The sequence below is a fragment of the Lipophrys pholis genome, assembly GCF_963383615.2.
Source record: "Lipophrys pholis genome assembly, chromosome: 3".
NCBI lineage: Eukaryota > Metazoa > Chordata > Actinopteri > Blenniiformes > Blenniidae > Lipophrys > Lipophrys pholis.
In genome coordinates this window covers 13,933,384-13,960,015 of record NC_137627.1, presented here as the reverse complement: position 1 = coordinate 13,960,015, position 26,632 = coordinate 13,933,384, and the positions used below count along the sequence as shown (strand labels likewise).

General features: G+C 42.2%; 1 protein-coding gene across 1 annotated transcript in view; it reads left to right on the top strand.

Annotated features, from left to right (window-relative positions):
• ift80 (intraflagellar transport 80 homolog (Chlamydomonas)) overlaps positions 1-24,781 on the top strand; it is a 33,504-nt gene extending 8,723 nt beyond the window's left edge. Inside the window, 13 exon segments of the mRNA XM_080458992.1 lie at positions 14,378-14,534; positions 14,537-14,556; positions 15,872-15,990; positions 16,874-16,948; positions 17,560-17,723; positions 17,812-17,876; positions 18,698-18,833; positions 19,031-19,178; positions 20,138-20,309; positions 23,140-23,229; positions 23,392-23,564; positions 23,755-23,878; positions 24,200-24,781. Of these exon segments, the coding sequence (XP_080315118.1) occupies positions 14,378-14,534; positions 14,537-14,556; positions 15,872-15,990; positions 16,874-16,948; positions 17,560-17,723; positions 17,812-17,876; positions 18,698-18,833; positions 19,031-19,178; positions 20,138-20,309; positions 23,140-23,229; positions 23,392-23,564; positions 23,755-23,878; positions 24,200-24,310 (1,554 nt within the window). The 3' untranslated portion in view covers positions 24,311-24,781.
• The last annotated feature ends 1,851 nt before the right edge of the window (positions 24,782-26,632 follow it).

Genomic DNA, 26,632 nt, shown 5'->3' with positions numbered 1-26,632 from the left:
GTTTCATTCTGTATCTGCTACAATGAAACCTTGCACTTTAACATATTGCTGCTGGCTCAGCAGGATCAGTCCCGCGTATTTAACCCCTTCACCTCCAGTCCAACTGGGCTCTCTTCTCATCCTAAACTTTCAGCTCTCTCCTGCTCTTTTCCTTCCATTCCTCCATGCTTTAATATTATCTCATTTTATCGGCACACATTTGGAAAGTGTCCACCTACACAAAATTTAATGGTAAATGCTACTCTAAAAGATTTAGCAACGCTCCCCGGGACTGCTCGCAAAGTTGTTTGCCGTTTTTTTTCCTCTATCAATCAGAAACTTTTAGCTTTTTAATGAAATGCATTACCTGAATTCTAATACATCAAGTGTGATAGTTACAGTCTTGTTGAGTTTGCCATTTTTGTGTATAGAGTACGTTTTCTTTTTTACAGGAGGTTTAACCTCGCACACAAGACACAAAGAGGTTCACTGTCCCTTTTACAAGATTTGGGAGACACAATAAGTCAGTGTCTGTCTGTGTGCCTGCCATAGTACGTGCATGTGCCCACATGCCTCAGAGTGTGTGTGTGTGTGTGTGTGTGTGTGTGTGTGTGTGTGTGTGTGTGTGTGTGTGCGTGTGTACGGCCATTGCCGTGCAAATGTGCCTGCGAGACAGCAGTCTATTTACGAGGCGCTGCAGCTGGTGTCTAGCGTCTGGACCCTGTCACGATCCCTGACACTGTCACTGGCTAACAAGTAGGACTCATTGTGCCAGGCAAGCACCCTCTCGCTTCTTTCTCTCCGCCCCCTCTCCCCCTTCTCTCCTGTACACTTGGGTTTTCTTTTTTTTTCTTTCTCCACTGTATAACCATACCCCCATACATAAATATAATAGCTGCTTAGTTTTGTTACTCAAATCTCTGCATGTTATATCGTTCTATAATTCTTTTTAACTTTCTTATTTTTCAAGGGTTGTTTGAGAAAACTCGTGTATCCAAATGTCTTATTATTGAGAAACTGTGCAGAGACTTCTGTTTTGTTTTCATTTTATTTATTTATTAATGTATTTTGGGGGTGGGTGGGCGTGATAGGTTGAAGCCATATGATTCCAACTCGTGTCCCCATTGTGGTTCGCCGTGGTATAATTGTTCCCCACTTCGATATTCCGATATGCAGAGCTTATGATGCTATTTTCTTTCCCCCTCTTCCTTTTCCTACTCCACTATTTCTGGCTATACATAACTGCAGACAACTTAGTTAAAATCTGATATTTGTAATATTAGCCAAAGCCGTAGCCTTGTGTTACACTTGCACCCGTCTGCCTCCTAAGGTTGTACATATGTGGAGTTTTCTTTTCTACAATAGCAGTTTTGCTTTTGACCAGTCATGAACAATGTATAACTCACAGCTCACAATGGCAATGTTGTTATAAACTGTAATAAAAGTATTATACTACTGCTATTTACTTTTCACCACAACCCTTTATAGCTAACAGTGACCAAATTACTTTAGTCACAGTCATTGTAATTTAGATTACCTCTGCAGCTCCCCTGATTTATATGTGCAGGATTTAAGGTAATAAATCAATTTGAAATAATGTTAAAATACAAGCTTACTATATTAATATTTGGATATTTAAAATATCAATCCACCACAGTTGTTTCTATATTATCCACAGTAGAAGGGTAGCATTTATTGTCCCGCCCACACTCACATAGATGTTCTGTAACCACTGCTACGGGCGTTGAGAAACAAGCCCCACATTGGAGTCAACATGAAACAGTATGAACATGAAATGCCAATTTCTTGAAACTACTCACTTGCTGATGATTAAATAAATTCTTCAAATGTAATTTGACCTTGTCGGGATTAAATTGGCCAAAACATTATTGTTTATTTGCATGATTTGATTTAATGTTTACAGAGGTAAAGACAGAATTATCGAAGTTTCAGAAGTACTATCATCAAAGAGACCTTTTGAAAGGCCACTACATGATTGGCACAGGTCCTGGTTCAACCCATTTTTAATGTTATCAACTTGTTTCATGCTTCCAGGAGACACTACTGTAGAGAAGCTTGATGAATCATGTTTGTGAAAGTTGTTGGGAATTGTACCATAAACACCACACAAGGCATGTAAAAACTTAAACCCGGTGCTGCAACAGCCTGGAGTGGTATTTCTACTCTGTATCACACTGTAAACTAGAGCTCTATGATGATTAAAGAAAGACATCGAAAAGCAGAGGTGAACGTTTCCACAGTTTTTCTATAGACATGCCGGCATCTTTGTGGAATAACGTTCTCTGTACTAGAGGAAACCAAAGTAAAACAAAACTTGAGATTGTAACGCATCACTTTATAGAATATAGGCTAAACGGAGAAACCCCCCCCATTGCTTCTATTGGAAGGTTCCACCTGTGTTGGTGAGATCTTTGGCTTCACTGTAATGTGGCCAATCGGAGATCAGAGAGGGCTCCAAAGCCATTCCTCCGGTCAACCCGTGATGTAGCATTGTCACCTTTTTTCACATTTTGTACTGCAGGCAAAACATTTTCAGAATGGTGATGTAACTTGAGGATTATTCATTTATTTTTGAAAGACATGTTTTTCCAGTTGTTCAAAACTAGGTCTGAGGTAAAGGTGTTGATCCTCTCAACAGTCCAATGACGCACCCACACATCCGCACAAAGGATTGGTTAAAAAGAAAAAAATGGTGTGTTTGAAACTGGCCAGCAACAAGTTCTGACCTAAGTCTAATTGAAAACCTTTGGAGAGAGCAAAAACCTTCAACACCAGGATGGATGTAACACTTAAAAACATTACAATGAGAGAGTATGATAATCTCCAGACTGATAGGTGATAGACACAATCTTAAGAGGCTGTCAGTGCCGTCAAACGTCTGCAACCACATATTCGTGAAGCGTTCCAATACAATGAGATAGGTACTTTTTTGTTTCAGTAATTTGTTGGTCTTGTTGTTCAGCTATTTTGTTAAATATTGTATTTAGACAAATACGTGTCTATCTGTGAAGACATTCTAACTTCTCTACTGAGAACCATCGAGAGACACTGACTGAAGCAGGCAATACTCTTTTGCTTTACATGTCCACTTGGCGGAGATTAAGCCACATAATATTTTTTTGTATTGCCTCTGAGATAGGAGCATGTTTTCTTTTTAATCATGGAGCTCTCCTATTCGTCGAATAAATTGGAATCCCTTCCTATCTTTCTTTCTTTCGTCTGCTGCTCATGGCTCTAACTCTATCTGGGTTCTTTGGACTACCTTGTGCTTATCAGTGCTCCCCCTCTTGGCTCCCTTCCCTTTGTGCCTTCCCCAAAGCCCTCTTTACCTCTTTTTTTCTTGGTGAGTCCAGGAGTCCCTTTAGGGCCTTGCTCAGCATTGCCACTTTTGGATCGGGTCCATGTTAGCTGGAATCACCATCGCTCTCGTCTGCCTCTGCTACTTTCTCATCAGTTCCCTCTTAAACTGCAGGCTCATTCTCTATAGGATCTTTGTCTGCCATCCTTAAAGCTGCCAGCCATTATTTTTCTCTCACAGAGTGTATTGCTCTTCACTGTCCTTTGGTCCTCCACTCTTATTGCTGTCTTTATTCTCTAGTTGGCAGTAGATCTTCATCCAATGTGACACATTACCGTCTTCCTTCATGCTATACGTAGAGTTTCCTCATCTTATTATTAAGTATTGGAATGGCTGTCCTCTTTTTGGCTGCAAACTAAATTGGAAATTACCACTGCTGAAAATAATTCCAAAGCTTAACGTTCTGGTCCTGATCGCAGAGCATGAAGAAAAGCCATAGAAACCGCGGCGCGTTTATTGGAGTGCGAGTCGCTTTTATCCGTTTTCATCACATGAGAGAGGGGTTGCTTAGTACAGAATGGTTTACACAGCAGAGGTGGGAAAGACAGGCACCCACAGAGAAGACAGGGTAGAAAAACACATGGTAAAACTTTTGGCATGGAGCTGACAAAGAAAGAGCATGTGCACATTCAAAAAGACGGTGACTGTTTAAAAAAAGGAGAGAGAGAGAGAGAGAGAGAGAGAGAGAGAGAGAGAGAGAGAGAGAGAGAGAGAGAGAGAGAGAGAGAGAGAGAGAGAGAGAGAGAGAGAGAGAGAGAGAGAGAGAGAGAGAGAGAGAGAGAGAGAGAGAGAGAGAGAGAGAGAGAGAGAGAGAGAGAGAGAGAGAGAGAGAGAGAGAGAGAGAGAGAGAGAGAGAGAGAGAGAGAGAGAGAGAGAGAGAGAGAGAGAGAGAGAGAGAGAGAGAGAGAGAGAGAGAATTGTCAAACAAAGAGAGTCCTGAGTCAGCAGCAGAGCAGTTTTCTCCCCAGGCAACTGGGTAGGGCTGTTTCACTCTAACTCTCTTTCTTTCTCCCTCCCTCACTCCCTCCCTGTGCTTGCTTTACCCCTACCGCCCTCCCTCCCCTTACAAATCTGTGCTTTTGCATGCTATTTCTTGCTCCCCGCACTCTTCCTTTCTGTTCTCTTGCTGTAGTAAGAACAGAAAGCTCCCTCCGAACATTGTGAACTGGTAAAAAGAGAGCACTTCTGAAAAGAGCAGCTGGATCTGTCTCACCATTCTTCTTTCTCTTATTGCTGTTTTCACCTGAGTCATTTCACTGATTCCCTTTAATGCATTTTTGACCAGGTTGTCCATCCTGATGAAAACAATTGTGCCAAAAGTACATAAAAAAAATAAAGCTGTTCGACACACATGTGGACTTAATCGTCATCCCGAGAAGCTCATTAGTTGCCCCAGCAGATTAGTTGCCCCAGCAGATTAGTTGCCCCAGCAGATTGAGAGAATAAATGTTTCTCCTTTGTGTTCGCGTCCCTTTGTGCAGATCGGGCTTTGGTTTTCTGTGTTGCTGAACTGATCCTGGCACACTCTGTGGAACACTGTATAGGATGGTCCATCTTGCAGATGATTGACCCCCCCCCCCCCAATTTGTCTGTGTGTGCATGTGTGTGTATGTACGTGCGTGTGTTATGTGAAGTGGGTTAAAGTAAAGGCACTTGTTGACATGGTATTACTTTTACACCTCTCTAGAGTTCGGCTAAAGGCTTGCCTTGTTGAAACCAAAAAGGAGGGGAGTATGAAAAAGCTGAGAAAAGAGAGCAGTTGGAGGGATGGGGGTGGGGTAGTGTGGAACTGTCCAATATATCCCTGGCCTAGGCAGTGAGGCTTGGAGGATTGGTCTCCATAAAAGATGGTGGTTTCTCTTTCCCTCAAGTCTCCCTCTTTCGCTCCCTCTCTTTCTCTCTCTCCCTTTTTTTTTTTTTTTTATATATATTTCTCAGCTTCTCTCCTTCCCTTCCTCCCCCCACAGCTGGAGTACGAGTATGACAGTGAGACAGTGCCCTGCCAGCCCCTCTGGCAGAGTCATCATTCTTCGCAGTACTAAATCACTACCTCCACAAGCTAGACAAACATGTCACACTCGAAGAGAGAAAGAAGAAGAAAGAGGGATAAGCCAGTAGGAGTGGAGGGTGACTCTTGGTGACGAAGGCAGGGAGCAAATAAAGGGCCTGGGTTGTTCACACAAATAAGAGAACACTGTGCATGTGTGGAACTGGGGTATCACTTGGAGCTTTACTGCCAACCCAGAGTTCATTACGGGCCGTCACTGAGAACGAGGGCTGGGCTGGAGGCAATGAACCAAGGTCCAAAAGAGGATGATTTCAAAGGGTTTAATTTTGGCAGCAATCCAGGTTTTCTCCTCCTTTCTGTTGGTTTGTACAGGGATCAGAATGGCTCTTTGCTTTGACACCGGCAAACGTATTGATTGGATTCTTTATTTGTTGGAATTTGTGATCTAGTTGCCTCCACTGTCTTGTTGCTATATAGCTAATTGTGTGTTTGGACTGTTCTGTAGAATCTCCCTTGGGCTCGTGTGTGTTCTATATATTGAACATTATGCAAAGCAGCCAAATTGTGGGGATTACATTTAAGAGGGCATATTATTGTGTGTATTATGTATAAAGCTGGAATATGTTTGTGTATGGCTCCTACGTGGCATTTCATCATTCATTGAATCAGATCAATCTAATTTGGTGTTAATTGATTGGATGCATCCATCCATCCATCTTCTATACCACTCTATCCTGTGGAGGGTCGCAGGGTGGTGCAGCCAATCCCAGCTAACTATGGGCAGTGGCAATTTTAGGTTCACCCCTCGTGTATGTTTTTGGACTGTTGGGGGAAACCGGAGTACCCAGAGGAAACCTATGAACACACAGGGAGAACATGCAAACGCCACACAAAAAGGCCCGGTCGGTGTATTGGAACCTTGACCTTTTTGCTGTGAGGCGAGAGTGCTAACCCACCGCGCCACTGTGCACGGTCCATTGGGAGTAATTAAACCTGAATTCGCTAAACGTTAAATAGCAACGAGTGTCCCTAATTGTGGATGCAGAGCTGCTTTAAAGATACATGCAAAGTAGAGTTATGTGGAAACACTATTTTTCTGAACAGCATCCGTGTTTTTGGAACTTGTTTAGAATGGCCTGATCTTTTCTACTGAGATTGCAAACATTTGCAAGTCCCAAATACGTACTTTTTAGACAATATACTGTATGTAAAATATATGTACGTGTTATACACTCTTTTAAAATTCTAACTTTCAAGGATAATGTCCAGGTAATCTTTCAAACACAATTGAGACACATTTAATGTTATTTTTTTCCCATTTTCTTTATTTTCTGTTGTGAAACATGACCCAACTCACATGTTTATGGTCTTTTGTAGCCCGACTCCTTATCAACAGTTTATTCAGAAGCACATGAATTGCATTTCAGGCTTGACAAAACAGTTTCTGTAGGGACTAGAAAAGTTGTTTCCCCTCTTTTGATGCTTTTTCCAAATCCTTCAACCCTTCAGATGAATGAAGTAATCCAGTATACTCCTGACTCGCAATCAGTCCTGTTCTAGTTTTATGTGTTATGCTATTTGTAGCATGCCAAAATACATCGAAATCCCAAATTACCTGTGTAAGTGTGTGTCATGGGTGAGTGTATGTGCACGTTTGCAAGTGCATATGTGCATAGTTGGTGCTAATAGAATTCTGCTGTCCAGCTCACAGCTGTGTCCTGCTGATGAGTCCCAGGAGGCCCCAGCATGTGTCTATGGTTACTATGTTGAGGCTCCAGTATGAAACCATGTGTAGATCATTACTCTCTCTCTCTCTCTCTCTCTCTCTCTCTCTCTCTCTCTCTCTCTCTCTCTCTCTCTCTCTCTCTCTCTCTCTCTCTCTCTCTCTCTCTCTCTCTCTCTGGTCTCATCTCAAGCCCAGCCTCTGTATCACTTTAGCTGTGCCAAATGAGTATTTCAATACAGAGATTTGTAGAGCCCTTTACACCAGCCCGTGTTTACAGATGGGATTATACAATAGCTATACAGCAGAGTCGGAGAACCTAAATGGGGTTATAATGGCGAGGCATTGCGCAGTAAATTTTGGCAAATGTGCCGAGCATATGTTGATACTGTGTTCTAGTACAGGCCCGAGCTTTGCAATTCTAATAAGAAATGCTATTGAATTTTCCTACATGATACAATATTCAGGGGGGAAAGAAAGCAAAAATGAAAACACAACTTTCAGCAAAAGATAAATCTGCTTAGTAGGCTGAGTAACAGTATTTTGCAAAGATTTTTTTAGTTAGGTGCCAGATGTTCAATAAAAATACTATGCCAATCCTCTCTCACATCATTATGAGTTAGACATGTTACCTAATGTGTGCTTGCACATTAAGAAAATATGATATAAAACAAGAGTTTGTTAGCATTGTTGTGTGTCAAATTGTAAATGTCATGGTGAAGATAATGAAACACAGATTGAAGTGGCTTTGGGTTACACGGACAGTTCACACTGCATTCAGATTGTGACTTCACAGTTAAACCTGAGGATTCAGTTTTGGGCGTTTATGTTCACAATGACAGCATTTTCTCAAGGGATGACTTTATTATTATTTTTTTAATTCATTTTTGAAGTGAGCTGGTTACCAAGCCAGTTCTCACACATCGGGACCTGGACGCAGGCCCAGCTTGTCCTTATCCTAATAGTAAAGCCCATCCCCCCCCTTAGAGGGGTCACTGCAAACAGACATTTACAAGGTCTCCTAATCTGCTGAGAGATTGATGAGCCCTCATCCAAAACGACCTTCTTGTTTCCTCTAAATGAATGGCTTGTATTTAGTTTCACTTTTGAATGCTTTTCCATATTTTTCGTGCATGGCTTTAGACCTGCGAAAGAGTTAATTTTGTGGATGTTGTCACACTTTGCGGACGCACACTCTGTATTTGTTTTGTAGGTAGAGCCGTGTGCCTTTGTGTCCATTACACTAAGATGTGTTGTGATTTATGCAGGGAGTTCCTCTCTGTACCTGCAGTGCCAGGTCCTGTCCTGAACATAGACACACAGGCTAACTAAAGCCAGCTGGCTTTACGGAGAGTCTGCCATCTGTTCTGATTTATGTAAGACTGTTAACCCTGGACTAGGTCGGCTCCCACTCGCTCACTAGCACAGTGTTAAACTGACGGTGGACATAGTCCGCGTTTCACCTGTGCGCAAACTGTACAGAAAGGTCTCGGAACAACTTGGGAGTTTTGTGGTAATGTCTCCTATGCATTGAAGAGGTAAATCGATAATTTTAAAACTGAAGGCAAGATTTTGATCTCACATTTAGAAATTTGTATAAAACCTGTTACTTCTAGACTGTTGTCGGTGATCGGTCCATCTGCATGTGCTTGTGGATCTGCAGAAATGTATCCTCCATATTGGTAGTCACCGTGACCTGGCCATTAAAAGTGGATAGAACAATGTTACTCCCAAACAACACGCACTTTCTCTAGATTGTAGTTTCATGTATCAATATGTACCTTATTTCATGAGAAAAGAAAATGGAAAAGGGTCTTTATCAATAATCATTTCAATGTACTATTTCTTTTTATTCCAAACAGCATACAATACATAACATGTATTCCAAATGAAAACCAAACACTGATGTAAGTCCATAAACTACTAGTTTTAGCAAGGTCACAGTTGGGCCCATTAACACTAATGTCTGCTATAAATTGTCTGAAGATGTTTACTTCAGTGTTTTCAAAGTGTCCAGGATGAAGGGCCAGAAAAGCACAGAAAGTCTGGAGATCTCATGCCCCCCCCCCCCCCCCCCCCCCCCCCCCCCCCCCCACACACACACACACACACTTTTTTTTTCTGATTAGCATGTTGTTGACTTGCATTAGGACTGGGGGAGAGCAGAGCGCGGTCATGGCAGACATATTTAATGCTTGTGAAGTAATGGGGCTGAATCAGCAGATAGCTCCACTGGGAGCCATTAGTCCAGACATGTGTCATTAACCCTTTCCCTGGACCAAGCTCCACCCCCACCCCCACTCTAGCTCCCCGTAGCTCTGGCCATGGAGACCAGAGAAGTTTCTCAGGTAGTACAGATAAGATAGAGAAAGGTGAAGTGTTAATCACCGTAACAAATGTAGATTTTTTTCCCCATCTCCTTTTAAACTAACTGAATTGGTGTGTGTGCTTTTTAGTTGTCTTCAGCCTCTGATTGTTTCCTTTCTCCAGATCAAGCCAATCAAAATGTTTGATTGCATTGAAATTATTGGCTACTCATAATCCAAAGTTTCTCTATAAAGATACTCAAACTCTGCAGGCATTTGAAGGTGGACTTTAAAGGAGTACAGATAAGGGGTAAGATATGTTTTATTTCGGTTACAGTAGGAAAAAGTATTGAAATGTCAACCTTTTCAAACCACTCCTGCAGTGTAGTTTACATCTGCAGTATCTTCCAAATGCTCATATTCTGGCCACAGCCTGACTAAATCCACATCCAGTTATGAATCCCTTGTGACAAACAGTTTTTTTTTTTGTTTGTTTTTTTAATCTTTTGTCATATTTTGTATCTTTTACAAAATGTTGTCCCTATTTGAAAGCATTGTAACATGCATAGTGTAAGCACAATTATGTCACTGTTGAATGAAAACAAAGATAGACTGCTTTAGCAACTACTCTGCACTCCTACAGGATAGAGGTATTTGACACTCAAAAATGACTTCATCATCACTTTATTGTAAGGTATTAAAAAATAAAGAACTAATTGAAAAAGCAAGTGAAAAAAGTAGTGATTAGTTTTTAGCATTCAGAAAGGAGTCCATATAGGAAAACAGGCACAGGGTAACAAGTTTGGCTCCTTGGATCCTCATTTCCTAAGAGCAAATGCTTTTGCCCGTTTTTAACCTTAACTTTTGCAAGCGTCCCCATGTTGGCTGCAGCAGTAGGGTAACAATAGAGAGAAGGGGCAGGCTTACAACACCTGCCAGTCTTAATGGTAAACATATGTCAAGAAATGTAGAGCGAGTGGGGAGAAGGAGGAGTGTGAGCACGCTCCCTGAAGAGGCTGCGCATCAGGAGTTTGACTGACAGGTTTTTCTCTCAGTGTGCGCGTACATACGTGTGGACTTCTGTCCATTTTGTTTGTTTGGGCCAAAAGGCTGTCTTCATTAAGGTCGGCCAACTTGAAGAGTTAAACCAATGTGGCAAATGTGATAGTCTGCACAGTATTGCAACTTCCACCGTGGTCATTCAAACAATGGAATCTACAAAAGCATGTTACCTAAACTTAACAGATATTTGTGTATCTCTGTCTTGTTTATTTAATACATAGCTACACACATGAGACGCATGTGTAGGCGCTTTGTTGGTATGCAAAATGACCATCATAAGCATTAAGACTGTTATCTTTGTTGTCCTTGCATGCATCTAAGTTCTATAAATACACACATAAGTTGTACTTCTCGGTGAGTACATGTGTGGGCACGTGTTTTTGTGTGCACCGCACTGTTTACTGAAACGTTCATATACAGTCATGCATTGCTGTGACATGCTGTTTGTATAAGCTCATTCTAAGTTTGAGGGGGTATCCACCTCTCTTTCTCCCCCCAGACATCAACTCAGAGCTACACGTCATGTCTGCCACCTTCTCACTGACCACAAAGCTGCCCATTATGGACAGGCATCCTGCAATGACCGGAGTGGACTCCAGCTTGATGAAGGCTCAGTCTCACCTTCCACATCCAAATCTGCATTTAGGCCTTTTTATGTGCATATCTTATATATGTATGTGCATGTCTTTATATATTTTATTTTCTTCCAAGTCTATAATAACGCTCTACACGAATATTAAATCTCTTTCCAGCCCTTCCAGCCTTTTTCGGTACTATTCTCAAGTATCCAGTGGAGTTCCACCCCTTTGGGCTGCAGTAAAACTAGTTGCCAAATCCACTGCCACTGACTGATTCACCTCCCCCTGCTGCTCTCCCTTTTCCTGTCTTTCCCATCTCTCCTCTTCTTGTAATAATCAGTTCGCACCCCCCTCCTCTCTTTATTACTACTCTCCCAGCCTTTTAAAATCTGAGATCACCAGGGTGGCTTTATATTGTAAAAGTGAAGAGAAATAATATATTCAGAATGCTCTCAACTTAAATATATCACAATATATAAGCAAATTGTATGGTTTATTATTATCCTAATATCCTTTCTGGTTTGTGGTCATAGTGCTCCGTTTCATTATCTTTTCCCTAATTACCCTGTAGTGCTATGCAGCCCTTCAGTTCACACTTTGCTCGTCCCAAAACACCACTTTCTGTTGACAAGACAATATCTACGAGGGTTGTCTTTCAACACCTAGAATCACGTGGATACTGAGCATGAGGTGCTTGTAGTTTGATACCTGCCTCGTAATCATATTAGCTACATGCATACCATGTAAAGACGTTTATGTGAGGTTCACATGATTCTGTACAAATTTGGTCCAAATCAACAATTCAGAGAAGTCTGAACCTTGAGAGGATATGTGTAGTTATTGTGATCATAAGACAACTTTATCTTGTATTAATGTAGCCTGTATTTTAATGTTATATTGAACAGAAAATACAAAAGAGCACAGAACCCCGATGCAATTGTTTTCCTTTTAGTAGACATCCACATAGATGAATTTCAAATGTTTGATAATACAACACGAAACAAGTTGACTTAGAAGAGGGAGAGAAATGCAGAAAGTTTGCATGCTGCTCTGGAAAAACTTTGTGTCTCCCAAGTTTCTCCTGGCTCGGTGCATTCATCTCATGAGAGCAATAGCAACCCTCCACCCCCCAGGGTGTCCCATAATCAGACACCGGCTGACAACTCTGACAAGTCAGAGGGTTTTCACCTCTTTGACCTACATGCACATTCAGCTATGCACACTTACAAGAGGGAAATCTGAAGTCACATTTCTTTTTCCTCTTTATAAACGGGTACAATTTTCTTCAGTTTTTTATTAGGTTTTTTTAGTTTTTCATTTTCTAGGCCACTGCATTTACACTTAATTTTGTCAATACTTTCTCAAACACACACGTACAACAATATACAAGTCGATGTACTAAAATGTCCCCCCCCCCCCCCCCCCCCGCGCGCACACACACACACACACACACACTAACACCTTCTTGCTTGCTGGTAGGCCAGTTGGCCCACGAAAGAGTCAAAAGGCTCAATGTGTTAAAAGCATTAGGTAAGCATGGATCCAGCAGTTCTCCTCAGGCCGATATCATATGTCCTCCTTCATTACAGTCTGGTGTATACATTCAGCTGCATCTCTGACCTTCCATCTATCCATCCCTCCTTCTTTCAACCCCCCCCCCCCCCCCCCCTCATCCCACCCCCATCCCCTTCTTTATACCCCTGGGGTGCTTGAACACAGCCTGGGCTATCTCAAGATGTTAGTACAAGAGTACATGAGCTTGCTTATTGTAAACCGGCCGAGGTCATGCGAGCACACAACAATCATTTCGCAAAAAGAGATGAAAGACTCCATATAACTCATATGGCTATATAACAGATGAATTCCTGATGCAATTTGTATACAAGGAACATTTAAACTACAGTAATCAAACATGCACCAGGAGGAAAATGTGAATTGAAATATTAACAAGCTATACTTTGTCCAGATGGGAAAGGTCTTTTTTTCCACAGCTATTTTGGGTCCTGATATGACATTAACTGCTGAGAGGCTGCTGACCGAAACCAGCTGAGCAGTGTGTGTATGAGGCAGATGGGAGGAGCAGAAGAGGGGAAGAGATCAAAGCTGCGGGCCTGTAACCTGTAGCCTGCCGACGGTTACCTCCAGTCCTGTAAGAAAAATCAGGGAGGAAATAACGACGGACCTCACAACCCGCAGCCGCATGTATACGAAGCAAGCGAGCACACTGAGGCTTTTGCTCCAAGGTTCACCGCAGCACTTGGCCTCCTCCACCACACTTGTCTGTCCATCACAGGCAAGCAGGCATGGCTAGGTTAACGTTAGCACTTTCCCTCCCTTTTTAGAAGCGGTTCACTGTGTGAATGCCGGCATCTGTGTGAAAGAGAAACTGCAAATTCAACATAGATCAGCGTGCCACTCTCACCAAAGTGGGAAGTCGGGCTTGGCTCTAGAGAGGAAGAAAGGTTAATGATACTAGGTTTGCGCGGTGAGTAAATGTAGTTGGTAGAAATGGTTGTGGTAACAAAGTACCAGAGGTGATTAGATAAAGAAAAAAGTTATCTGAGCAAAAGGTTTTGCTTCTTCGACCATTGCAGCTGTGGCCATTTCAGGCAAGCATTTGCTCTCAAAGTCCCCTTCCCGGTTACCCAGTCATTGGCAACATGAGCGTTGAAGTCCCCCAGTAAGGCGGGGGAGTCCGTTGTTGGTGCCCCTTCCCACCTGCTCCAAGAAGGCCAAATACTCTGAGCTGCTGTCAGTGTATAAGCACGAACAACAGTTTTCTCTCTCTTTCTCCCTCTTGTCCACTGGGACGAACCGGCCTGTCCCTCTCACCCCGTGCAACGTCTGAATAAGATTGAGACCATCCCTTATCAAGGAGTTTGCTTCCAGAGCCCAGACTGCATGGATGTGAGCCCAAATATATCTCGCTGGTACCTCTCAACCTTCTGCAGCCTTCCCCAGACTTTGACACAGCGTGAGCAATGCGCCCTTGCCTCATGTTACACTTCGCAGTTGGTGCCCCCACGTAGGGCTTCCCACGTGGCTTGTTCGGTCTGTGCCTGACAGGGGCAAGTGGGCTGCTCAACCACCAGGTGCTCACCGACAAACACCACGCCTGGGATTACTCTCAAAACTTGGGTCATTTTAACAAACTTCAACTTTCTTGTGCATCAATCAGAGATATATTTGTGGACGTGGACATTGTTTGCTTTTTGCTACTTGTCATAGCAGAACTGTCATTTTGCTCAGTTTCTACAGGCACCTGTAATCTTTCAGGGTTTTATATGAATTTGTTGCATTTATTGTTAATGCCTCCCAACCTTTTTGTGCCTTTTTCTCCAGTGGTCCTATGCATTGGAAAAACCCAACACTGGCAGTGTGTTCAACTTGGCCTGGTCTGCAGACGGCACCCAGCTGGCCGGTGCCTGCGGCAATGGACATGTCATCTTTGCCCATGTAGTTGAGCAGCATTGGGAATGGAAGAACTATGGGATCACCCTTACAAGAGGAGAACCATGCAGGTAGAAAGAGATTTACACACATCCACGATTATGCAACTGTGCAGGTTCAGATATTGAAAAACAAATCAGTGACAGAAAAGTACATATATTTGCGATTCTCACCCAAACACCTGATACACTGCTGTGGAGTTGCAAACAAATGATTAAAAATAAAGGCAAGGTAGCTTGCCGAAGCTGTCAGTCAGAGTTTTCGTAGCAAATTTCACTCAAAATAAGCTTGTCTTTAACTTAAATATATACCGTATGTATAATATATAATATATAAGTTTAAGGGAAAATAGCATACAGACAAAGTCAGTTATATTGGCATAAGCATAAAGAGTAAAGAGGTGAGTGAATGTGCTATGTAAAGAAGCAAACGTTTGGCTACTTGTGGCCATATATTATAGTAGGACCCTCCCAGTGTGCAGCCCTGCAATGACAATGACCGGCCTGTCTAGCTGCCTCCCTCGCTCCACCGTTCTCTACTGTTTAAACTCGCACTAACCACAAGGTAGCGTTTACATGCGGTTAACACACCCAAGTGTACAAATACACACACATACACACACACACACACACACACACACACACGTATACGTTTGGGCACACACGCACACCTAGCGAAACAAGGTCATATACATGTGTGCCAACATATGTGTGCACTCGTTTGCCATAGACATCTCGACCAAGAGAAGTTTGTGTAAACCAAACAAAGTTGGGTCATCAGCCATTTATTTTCAGCCTCACAGGCGCTTTTCTGCCTCGCTCCTCCCCCTCTCCTTCATGCAGTCCGTTTAAAAACTACACATCTGCCAGTGGTTTGTGAATCAGCCAGCTAAATTTACCACCTTGCGGTCAAATGTTTTTTATTCCTGGTTGTGTTGCATGTAAATTTGGCCTGATGGAGGGAGCTGAGGAGGAAGATTTGTAAAGCTGTAAAAATAACCCCACCTTTCACCTGGTAATGGACAAGGCCTTTTCATTCATTCAGTCACAGTGAGGGCTAAAGGGAAGTATTTATCTATGCAGGTGAAAAAATGAGTGCCTGCCACTGCACGAACACATTTAAACACATTTAAATCTGCTTTAGCTGAACACCGCTGATCTATGTATACTTGGGCCCACCGTTCGCTGCATGTTTTTTGCATATCAAAGATTTTCACACTTAAGATTGCCCGTAACTGTGCTGTGGCCCTTTTTTAATGAATGAAATCTGTGCTCCGTGATTGTTTCCATATTGCTTTAATTATTTTTGTCCAGCAAAGTTATCTCAACTTTTGTTTATTACACATATCTCATGACGTTTTCACACATTCCCTCATTTTCTTCACAGGTGCGCAATGTGATGAATGACGCAGTGGACGTATTGGAGTTTAGAGATCGGGTCATCAAAGCCTCACTGGCATATGGTCACCTCGTGGTTGCCACTTCCCTCCAGTGCTATGTCTACAAGTCAGTATTCGCGCACCTTTGTTTGTCTCCCATCATCCCTCGGACACATTGCATATACTTTTTCCTATTTGATTTTCAAAGGATTTGTAGAAATCTTTTCACCAGCTTTTACACTCTCTGACCAAACCTCGAGGATATTTTTCATATGCAGCCAAAATGTAATGAAGTTCATTTCCATGCAGCAGAGAAAAGCTCCGTTTTTTTCTAAATATCATAAACTGTGTAGGCGTTATTGTGATGAGAAGTGAGAGTTCATAGTATCAGATTTTATTTTGAGAGTGCTTTCCATTAAATTTACCAAGAAACTCATAGACAGCCTTAGAAAGTGGTCATTATGTTTGTGGGGGGAAAAAAACATTGGAAAGAAGTAAATCCACATTCTGCTAATGTCATCTGTCATTTATATCATACAATATGGTATAAAACTACTTCATGGTAGTCATGGTAGCAATAACTACACCTGCAATAGCCGCACTGATAATGCATCTCGAAGAAGTCATTTTTGTGGCACTTTTTATCCTCTATTGTTTTCTTCCACCTTTATTTAGTTGTTTTTCGAATATTTTTTTCAATGTCTTTGTTGTAGGTCAGGGGTCTGATAACTGCAGCTTGAAGCCACGTGTGGCGCTTCAGCCTCTGTGTTTGTGTAAATAAACTGTTTTTAATTTTTTAGTCTGCTTCACAGCTGAAAATCCTTCAAAGAAACCCTTACCTTGCAGTTTTAGATGATACTTGTCCGAGGTTTTCATTTATATTTCTGTAATTTTTTTTCTCTTCTGCACTTGTGCCAAACGTGGCCCCTTTTTTTTTTTTTTTTTTTTTGATAAACGTCTGTTTTCTGTCTAATACTGCTGTGAGTGACTCTACGGCTTTCCTGTGCCAGCTCCAGAAACTGGAATACTCCACTCATCTTTGACCTGAAGGAGGGAACAGTCAGCCTCATCCTGCAAGCAGAGAAGTGAGTCTTTCTATTCCAGGAGCAGTGCAACAAGAGAGCGAACAGGCTGCTGGATCGTCTATCAGCTCCTCTAATGCTTCATTACTCCGCACTAGCCACTCATCAAGCAGCAGCCAACACACACACACACACACACACACACACACACACACACACACACACACACACACACACACACACACACACACACACACACACACACACACACACACACACAGGCAGGCTGTGTTCTAGCTTAGCCAGCCCTGTCATACAATAAGGCTGAGAGTGAAACCACTGGGGGAAATTAGATTAATATGGAGTAGCTCTTTTGCACTACTCCACTGCAGTGTCCTTAACACTTAGCTTAGAGCTAAATAGATTACTGGCCCTTTTGTAATCACAACTGAGTTTGATGACTCTCGCTGAGTAAGTTAGCACTGTATTGATGCTCAATAAATGATTACATTACCTGCTTGTTCCAGTTAATTAAATGTTGTAGTTTTTTTTTTTCTAATGAACATTTCATTTATTTGATTTGCCTTCTTGCTCTCCATTTATCCCCATTCAACCATATCTAAAATTATATTCAATCTCTGAATGCGCTCTCATCCACGGTCTCCCACTCTCAGGCATTTTCTACTCGTGGATGGAGCAGGGTTGTACACGTTCTCTTACGAAGGCCGATTGATATCCTCCCCAAACTTTCCTGGTATGAGAGCCGACATCCTGAACGCCCAGGGTGTCTCACTCAGTAACGACACCATTGCCATCCGAGACAAGAGTGATGAAAAAGGTGAGGGGGGCTTCTGTGGTCACCACAATCTACTAATTCAAATGGATTGTGTTTTTGATGTGCTCTGTTTTTACTGTCCGCCCATCAGTCATCTTGCTCTTCGACGCCTTGACCGGAAAAGTCCTTGGTGATGGGAAGCACTTGACTCACAAGGTGGGTAATCCTTTTACATTGTTTTAACCACAAATGTTTCAAGTGCTCAAGCTCTTTAACTTTCTGTATGCAATGGAAGTGGGAATATGTCAAGTAGGGCGCACATATGCTGCTATTACAACCTTCCCCATGCATTTTAGAAATGATTAGAAGTTTTGTAGCATAATTTAGGGTATAAACAACTGAAAGAGCCATGAGAAAACGAGAAACTCTCTCCTTGATGTGGCGGCTAATCTAAATGTATTATATTACCGTGTTAATTGTTTAAAATGAAGTGCCTTATGAGAGTGAAATAATTTTTGTGGAAAAATTTTTATGTATCTCTCAGCTGCAATCAACGCTGTCAGAGCACTTTGCTGCAGGGATGATGGCGTTATAGGTCAACCCAGAAGTTAGCATAACTCTGGTTCCCTTGACAAATAGCCAAAATGATTGCTCCTATTTTTTTTGATTGTTCCTAAGATAAAGAAAATCCATTAAAAAAAGACGGGGGGGGGGGGGGGGTCAGAAGGCAAACAAAGAGGGGGAAAAGCTGAAAAGAAGTACTGGTAGCAGGAGTTTGGATTTGTCTGCCAGTCTGCTTCAGCTCCAAGACCCTGCACCAATGCCAACAAACTCTGGTCGAAAGTACACAAAGGTTCACACACACACATGTATACCCTCTCTGTGTCTCTAATATGCACATACTCTTGGCAGACAATTCTTGAACCAAACCCCTCTCTCTTCCTCCTTTCTTTGCCTGATCTTTTGTCCTTCTTCCATCATTTACTTCCTAGCTCCCTCTTAACGTTTTCCTTGTGTACGTCTGCATGTGTGTGTAGCTGGAAGTGGTGGAGATCGCTCTGGATCAGTGTGGCCCGTCCACTGAGAGGAAAATCGCTCTGATAGACAAGAACCGCGACCTTTACTTGACCTCTGTGCGTCATCTCGGGCGAGAACCCAAATTCTGCAAGATTGGTGAGAGAGGGAGGAGGGACCTCACTTTAGCCAAACGTCTGACTGAGATTAGATGAATGAAACTTGTGTTGTGTGTGTGTGTGTGTGTGTGTGTGTGTGTGTGTGTGTGTGTGTGTGTGTGTGTGTGTGTGTGTGTGTGTGTGTGTGTGTGTGTGTGTGTGTGTGTGTGTGTGTGTGCGCGCATTCTGCCCCTGTAGGCAGTATGGTTCACAGCATGGCATGGAATGATGCTGCGAACGTCCTGTGTGGAATCCAAGACACTCAGCTCACAGTGTGGTACCACCCAAGTGTTGTCTTCACTGACAAAGAACTACTACAAAAAACACTCTTCATGAAGGATGGCAGGTAAACACGTACACATCTCTCTGCTTTCGCTGCAATTTATTATTATAACAATCACTGATCAAGTATTACAAACTAAGACAGGCCCAAGTTACATGTAGCAAAGAGAACAAAAGGGAAGGCTCAGCCCATTCAGGATCTTCATCTGAAAAGTAGTATGAGAAGATAGAAAGAAAAAAAACAGCTTTTTTGTTTTTTGGGGGGTTTTTTGCACCTCCCAGCTTATTCCACAAGGTACAACACTTAGTTACTGGCAGGAACACGTACCTCAAGCACAATGCTTCCTGCCCAAAAGTCCTCGGCTTCAGCCAACACGGGAGGTGCTTCGGCATCATGCCTGCACTGTCCACATAGACAGTCTCAAACTACTTTTTCAGGTCTGCTACACTAATCTGCCCATTTGGTTGTACTGTTCAGTTTTATATTGTCCTCCTGATACTTTTGTCTCTCATAGAAGTTTGCATTTGGGATTTCTTTAAAGAAATTGCATGTGGCTAAATGTAATAAATAACAAAATAGTCTTTTTTTTTTATGCTTTTGGTGGAAGGAAGAGAGGATTCGGCAAAGTTCATTCTGAGGCCTTCGATCTCATCTGAAAATTGGCTTACGTGTTGGTCTTCCCTTAACTTGTCCTTGTCCTAACTTTTTAGATTCATCGATTCTTTATAGTTTTAATCAAATAAATATAATAGTCAATAAGATCACTTTTTAAAATATTTTTTATCACAATATTTCTTTAAAATCCTGCAATTTTCTTGTATATTTGCCATAAGTATAGACATTACTGATGAAACAATTAGCTTTTAAATGATATCCATTTTTTAGATGCCCTTACACATGACATCAAATAGTTTGCTTTCTTCGCGTCAGTAATCAGATGTATTTATGCCCACCAATTAATACAAAACAGATTCTTTGCTGACTGCGATCCACTCTGATACGTGTGTGTGTTCTTTACATAGTGAGTTCAGTCGAGCCCCCCACATTCTGAGCTACGTTGACACCAAGGTGACATTACGCCAAGGAGACGGGTCGCTGGTTTACTGCAGCGTGCCCCCCTACCCTGCTCTCCTGCACGAGTACACCACCTCTGCGCGCTGGGAGGACGCACTACGTCTTTGCCGCTTCGCTAAAGTAAGATACCATCAAGTTCTCTGTGACAATGTGCTAATAACTCTGTCATTGAAGAAATGTTAACCTGGACCTGAGCTTTAATTGCTGCAACATCAATTCAGTTCAGTTTTTCTTTTTTTTTTCCTTTAGCTCTATCTCTCCATCTGGTCATGGTCTTTGTAAACACAATCCCATTCTGCTCTCCTTTTTAGTACTTTTACGTTGCATTTGTATGCAGTTAAACCTCAGGAAAGTGTGAAATATCCTGCAGCCTGTTGCACGAGTACAGTTCAGGCTCCTGTGGTGTGTGTCACATGCATGCATCGATGTTATGTATGGCGGGGGGGGGGGGGGGTGAAATAAGAAGGCAGTAGACAGTTTTATGGGACCAGACCAGCAGGCTTTAATTAGCCTTCAATTAGCCTGGTGACACCATTTACCGGATTAACCCCCCCCCCAGACCTCACTCATAAATGCACATTGTGCTGTACGCGAACCGAGACGCTCCAAACTTCTGCACTCACGCACACCGAACCTTTGCCTGGGCAGTGATGCAGTAACCGCAGCACTGGAGAAATGGACAAGCCGTCGCGAGAGATGGCCTGAATAAAACGGATGGAAAGAGTCACTGGTTTTAAGAGCTTTCTCCCTAACCCCTCCCCCCCCCCCCCCTCTGCTTCTGGTAAGAGTTTGGTGGTTGTGTGGCTTTTCCCAGAATTACTGTTGTTTCTGTCAGTGAGCTCTTACCTGACATAATAGATTACATGTCATAGTTAACAGTCGTATGTGCAGACGTTGCATGAATTGAATTCTATTTATGATTTAAAACAGACTTAAAACACACCCCAAAAATGGACTTCAGCCAGAGCTGTGCAGGTTTTGTCATGTGTGTGCCTTCAGGCGATGCCCGTCAGTGTTATTTAGTTGTTTCCAGGAATTGTTTCCAATTAGAGCCGTTTGTCTATGTGATGACACTGATTAAAGGGGGAATTACAGAGCGGTGACGCTGAAGTGCATTTTGCTCCGCTGTTGGCCAATTGGTGGTCAGGGCTTGAATTTAATTATTGTAGCCGTGCAAAAAAAGAAAGAAAAGAAAGTGGTGACACATTTGTTTAAATTGATAAACATGTTAGTCTCTATTTCCCTTTATTTCATTTAATTTAAAGGTTCCACTTAATAAATTGTTTCAACATAATCTGAAACATTTTAATTAATTAATAAATTTGCGAGTCATGAAATGACAAATATAATTTCGCTAGAGATTATTTGTCAAAGATTTTTCATTTTCATCCAGAGGCCGTAAATATCGCAGTTAAAATTTTAAATATCAGTTCTGCATACAGTAAATGCACTTTGTGGTGAGGTTCAAGTTAAGATTTCCTACTCAGGATCCGTCCCTACAGAGCCGAGTGGAGATTCAACACTACGCAGTAGAAATGTGCATCAGGTAGACTTTGCCTGCAGCTACTTTGCAGTCCTTTTTTTTTTTTTTAATATAACTTTATTTTTTCTTAACAATTAACAACTCCTTCGCAGTCCTGTCACACTTCTGCTTTTTCGCAGAACAAAGCCGACGTAAAGTTTCACTTCCAGGTTTCACCTTTATTTTGAAGTTCTGTTTCTTTGCAATTTTTGAATGCTGCTTCTAACTTTTAGATGAGTTCAAGTGCCATCAAGGGCCTTTTTACACACAGACAGGCCTTTGGGAACTAGTGAAACTTTTCCACCACACTGCCCTCTGGGTGGATGGCACTAAGGGCGTCATAAGTTCTTCCTTGCGTCACTCGGTTGATATCAGAGGTGAGACGCTTCCGTCTAAAAGGATAATCACAAGCAGGCACACTAATGGGTTTACATGCTGTGGCTTTCTCATATCTTTACTGTAAAACGTGCAACAGACCTAAAATAGAAATCACTCGTCAGGTAGCCTCAGATTAGTTTTGTTTGGATTGTTAATAACGAGCACAGAAAGGGAAACGATAATTCCTAATCTGCTTCGTCAGTCCATTGTGAGGACGAAATGATGAATTTGATCTTCATATGCAGGTCGGACGGTTTCTATTTCTCCCTGTTATAATAGGAAACATTTACCAATAGATGAAAGGCTATGCCATCTAGCGGAGGCATTGTGTTTTGGGGTTGTTTGTACATCTGTCTCATTACTATAGGAGTATATAGAAAAGTTCTGCACATATTTACTTTCTCTCATTGATTAATTCATTGGCTTTTAGAGTCCGAAGGTCACAAGTCTAAATCATAGTCCCATGGACCTTGTGTTTGCACCAGCTTTTTAATGCATTGTTGTACACCTTTTTCTTTTTTTAATGGCCTGCCGTTGCGGTCTTCGTTACATATAATATGCGAGTCCGGACTGACATTAATATCAACCGCAACTCGACTGGTTGGTGGAGGCATATAAACTCAGAGGTGGTAATTCAAATTTAATGTGTATTTTCTGCAGGAGCTTTATTATGTTTCTTCTAAGATCGTATTTGTGTAGTTTGCGAACCATATGTGGGGACCCTGGAGCCGATCCCAGCTGACTATGGACAAAGGCAGAACTGCCAGGATCGTTCAGACAAGACAAACACACTCACCTGCACACATATGGGCTATTTAGAGTCATAATAAAACCTACAAGACATGTTTTTGGTCTGAGGGAGGGGTACCCAGAGAATTATCTTGCACGCACAGGGAGAACATGCAAATTTCACCCAGAAATGCCCCCTGGGATCGTTGTCGCTCTGAGGCGTGAACTGCTTACAGCTGCCGGTGACCTGGTTAGTGCACAGAAAAAGTGAAGTGAAAGGTTATATGAGCAGAACACGCTCCGTCTCCTTTACATCTATAGGACCAGTCTTTGTGGGCGTGTCTTGCTGGAATGGCGATGGCCAATCGGGAGCTCAACACAGCGGAGATGGCCTATGCTGCCATTGGAGAGGTAAGGGGCGAATTCAGCTCAGCAGATCTTACAGGTCCTGTTTGTACAGGCACATTTTAATGATTTGAGATTATAGCAATTTTCATATGGTGTATATATTATATATTACAATATAATATTGTTTATTGTACCTGCATAATCCTCTCTCCTTCTCTCTATTAGTTAGCTAGAGTGCAGTACATCGACTTTATAAGGGAACAGCCCTCGAAGGAGTCGTCTTTGGCCCACATGCTGATGTTCAGTGGTCAGACCCAGGAGGCTGAGGCCACTCTCTTACAAGCTGGTCTCATGTACCAGGCCATACAATTCAACATTGACCTTTTCAACTGGGAGAGGTACAATTCTGTTTGTTTGCATAAAGGTACAGTTGGAAGTAGAAAGTCATTGGGGTCAAGTTTTTTTCCGCAACCTCCTAAGTTTTATCTTTAAGAGTAGATCTAAATTTAGGGTTGAGAGAGTCAGGGTGATGTATGTTTGTTTGCACAACGTGCGTGCTCATCCACGTCTTGTTGTTTTTGTGTCCAGGGCACTGGAACTAGCAGTTAAGCACAAGACCCATGTGGACACTGTACTCGCCTATAGAGAGAAATTTCTCCAAACATTTGGCAGGAAAGAGTCCAATAAGAGATTCCTGCAGTACTCTGAAGGGGTAAGTTACTGCAGCCTGCCTCACCACACTGTATGATGTAGACAGTGATCACACTGGACGCTGGGCGGGTCGTGTCTATTTCTAATTATTCCCATAGGGTATTAGGTCTTTAGGCACTGCTTGCACCTCCTGTTGGGGAAAAAAGAGCAACAGTTACTTTCAAATAAACAAAATTCATGTTGTTTGTAGCATTGGGTTAGTTTTTTTTATCAAGTACAGAATAGACCCTATTGCCCAGTGATGTGTTGCTGTAAAACCATGTAGTTCATCTCATGTAATCTCATTTCATGTCATATTCTTTTTTTTGTATCATTTCTCCAGGTTGAAGTAAACTGGGAAAAAATCCAGGCAAAGATTGAGATGGAGTTGTCCAAAGAGAGAGAGAAAGCCGCCAACGCCTCTGTGAGAAGCAGCGTGGCCTCACGGCGTTAATTATTTTAAGGGGTTTTACGTTAGACAGTTTGGGACAGACAACCACACACACGCTCCTTCACAGCGTACTGTGTGGTCAATTTAACGGCACCAATACACGTGATACTCTTGCTTTTGGACTATGGGAGTAACATGGAAACTCCAAGCCCGACACTCTTCTGCCCCACTGTGACATGCCTCTTAACATGACTCATCAAACATCAGCCCAATAGAATACATTTCTGCTACTGGGCACAGATGATAATGCTATGCATCTCTCAGCAACAGTAAATATGTATATAGTGACTTTTTTCAAATTGAATTTCTATTCTTCTTCGTCTTGTTTGGTCATTGTCAAATGTGTGCTTTCTTCCTTCCTTGTCACTTTTGTTTTTATGAAATATATTTTTTACACTTTACACATTTAAGCTGTTACCTTCTGTAAATACTAGAAAAGTTCTCTGTTAATAAACCATGTTGCTGTACCAAGTATATTCATCCCAATTCCCTTCTTCGCTTTCTCTCTTTTTCGCAATCCCTTGATGATTCACTGGTTTCTTCAGACACATTTTTTTTTCAGCTATGCACACACACCCAGAAGATATTTCTGGGTGTGTGAGTGTTTTATCGTCCTATACATCTACAGTAGGGCTTTTCTTTGAATTATTCTTGTATTTCCTTTTCTGCTGAGGTGTTAAACCCACCGCTTGCAGTGGAGCTCCACCCCCTGGTTGGCAGAAGGCCAGTGCATCAGCGAGCCGTTATAGCCTATCCATCTCCTTTAGTGGCCCGGCCGGGTGAAGATCCGTCTGCAGAAACGGCTCCTCGGCCGTATCAACGCTGGTGAATACGCTAGAAGGTGATCAGCATAACGCAGGAAAACTGTGAGTGCCCACAAATGCTCAAACATCAGAGGAGAGGCGAGAGGAATGGAAGATCTTTGTCGATTCTGTATTTGTTGTTTCTTTATGTTCCCAGCGCCTTCTAACACATATATGTGTAAGTACCTCTGGGGAGAAGAGAAAAAAAAGAAGCTCATCTCTCATTCTGCTCTTCTGTCTGCGAGCTTTCTGAACTTGCTTACTGCCTCCCAGATAAAACAATATCAGTCTGTGAAAAGACTTGATCAGCAAGGAGTCGGGTTTCACATGCATTACCGCTAAGAGTGTGGCCCCTCATACGGAACAAATGGAGTATTTGCGTGTGTGTGTGTGTGTGTGTGTGTGTGTGTGTGTGTGTGTGTGTGTGTTTTAAACTATAGCATAAATTCTATTCAAAATATTGGTAATGTTACCAAAACCTTTGCAGTAGTTAGAAACTTTCGACCTCTGTTCCAAAAACATTGGGACAATGTGTGAAGTCTGAATGAAAACAGAATGCAGTCGATTTGCGATTTTCAAAAACCTAGATTTTATTCACCGTCAAATATAAACACCATTTGAGTGGGCTTGTATTTATTTCAACCTGTATTGCATATTCTTTCTCAATTCAGCATCTTATGCAACACTATTGACTCCCGTGAATGTAGTTCAAGTGCGTCAGTTTCAGACGAGACTCTTTCGACTTGGCTCGGCTTGTGTAATAATTTCACAGTCTTTGAAACGAAATACTATTGCAAAAAAAAAAAAAAAAAAAGTGTTCTTTGTGAAACCACAAAACTGCAGATCCACATTCAATGACTACCAAGTTCTTATATAATAAATTGATAGCCCAGCAATGCTCCCTCCAAAATACACTTCCTGGATATGATGTGCAATTAATGAGGAGGATAATGCTTATTGATTTGACCTTTGTAGTTTGTCTCTTCTATTGCTTCTGCACAGCAAAAGAATAACAAGATCAGTAGATGAACTGGATCAAAATCAATAATATAAGCCAGTGCAGTCTGCCGCTTTGTTTTCCTTCTGTTTCCGTGGTACATTGTGAGTGTGCCCTGTATATTTGATCTTTCCAACATGCATTAAAGTAGAAGCCCATCTCATACATGCCAGCTACTTACACAACGACTCACAGTGACCAAGAAAGAGGTGGTGGAGCACGGCATCCTCACGTCATAGTTTTTGCAGTGTTGAGCCACGACATTCTGTAGGTTAGGGTCACGTTCTCCCCCTCATGTGCCCATCAGTGGGGTTTAGCCGCGGGCTAAATGGTTTTAAGTGCTAACTGCATCCACCCGCAATTTCTCCTGTGGAACAGAAAGCCATCAGTGCTCACTCCTGGCTATGCCATCAGAGCCTGGTGGTATTGGATTACACAAGCCACCACAATCGCATTCAGACTCTTAAGTCAGGAGCGTAAGATGATCTCATGGTCCCCGATTGTAAATCTGAGTTTTGCAGATAA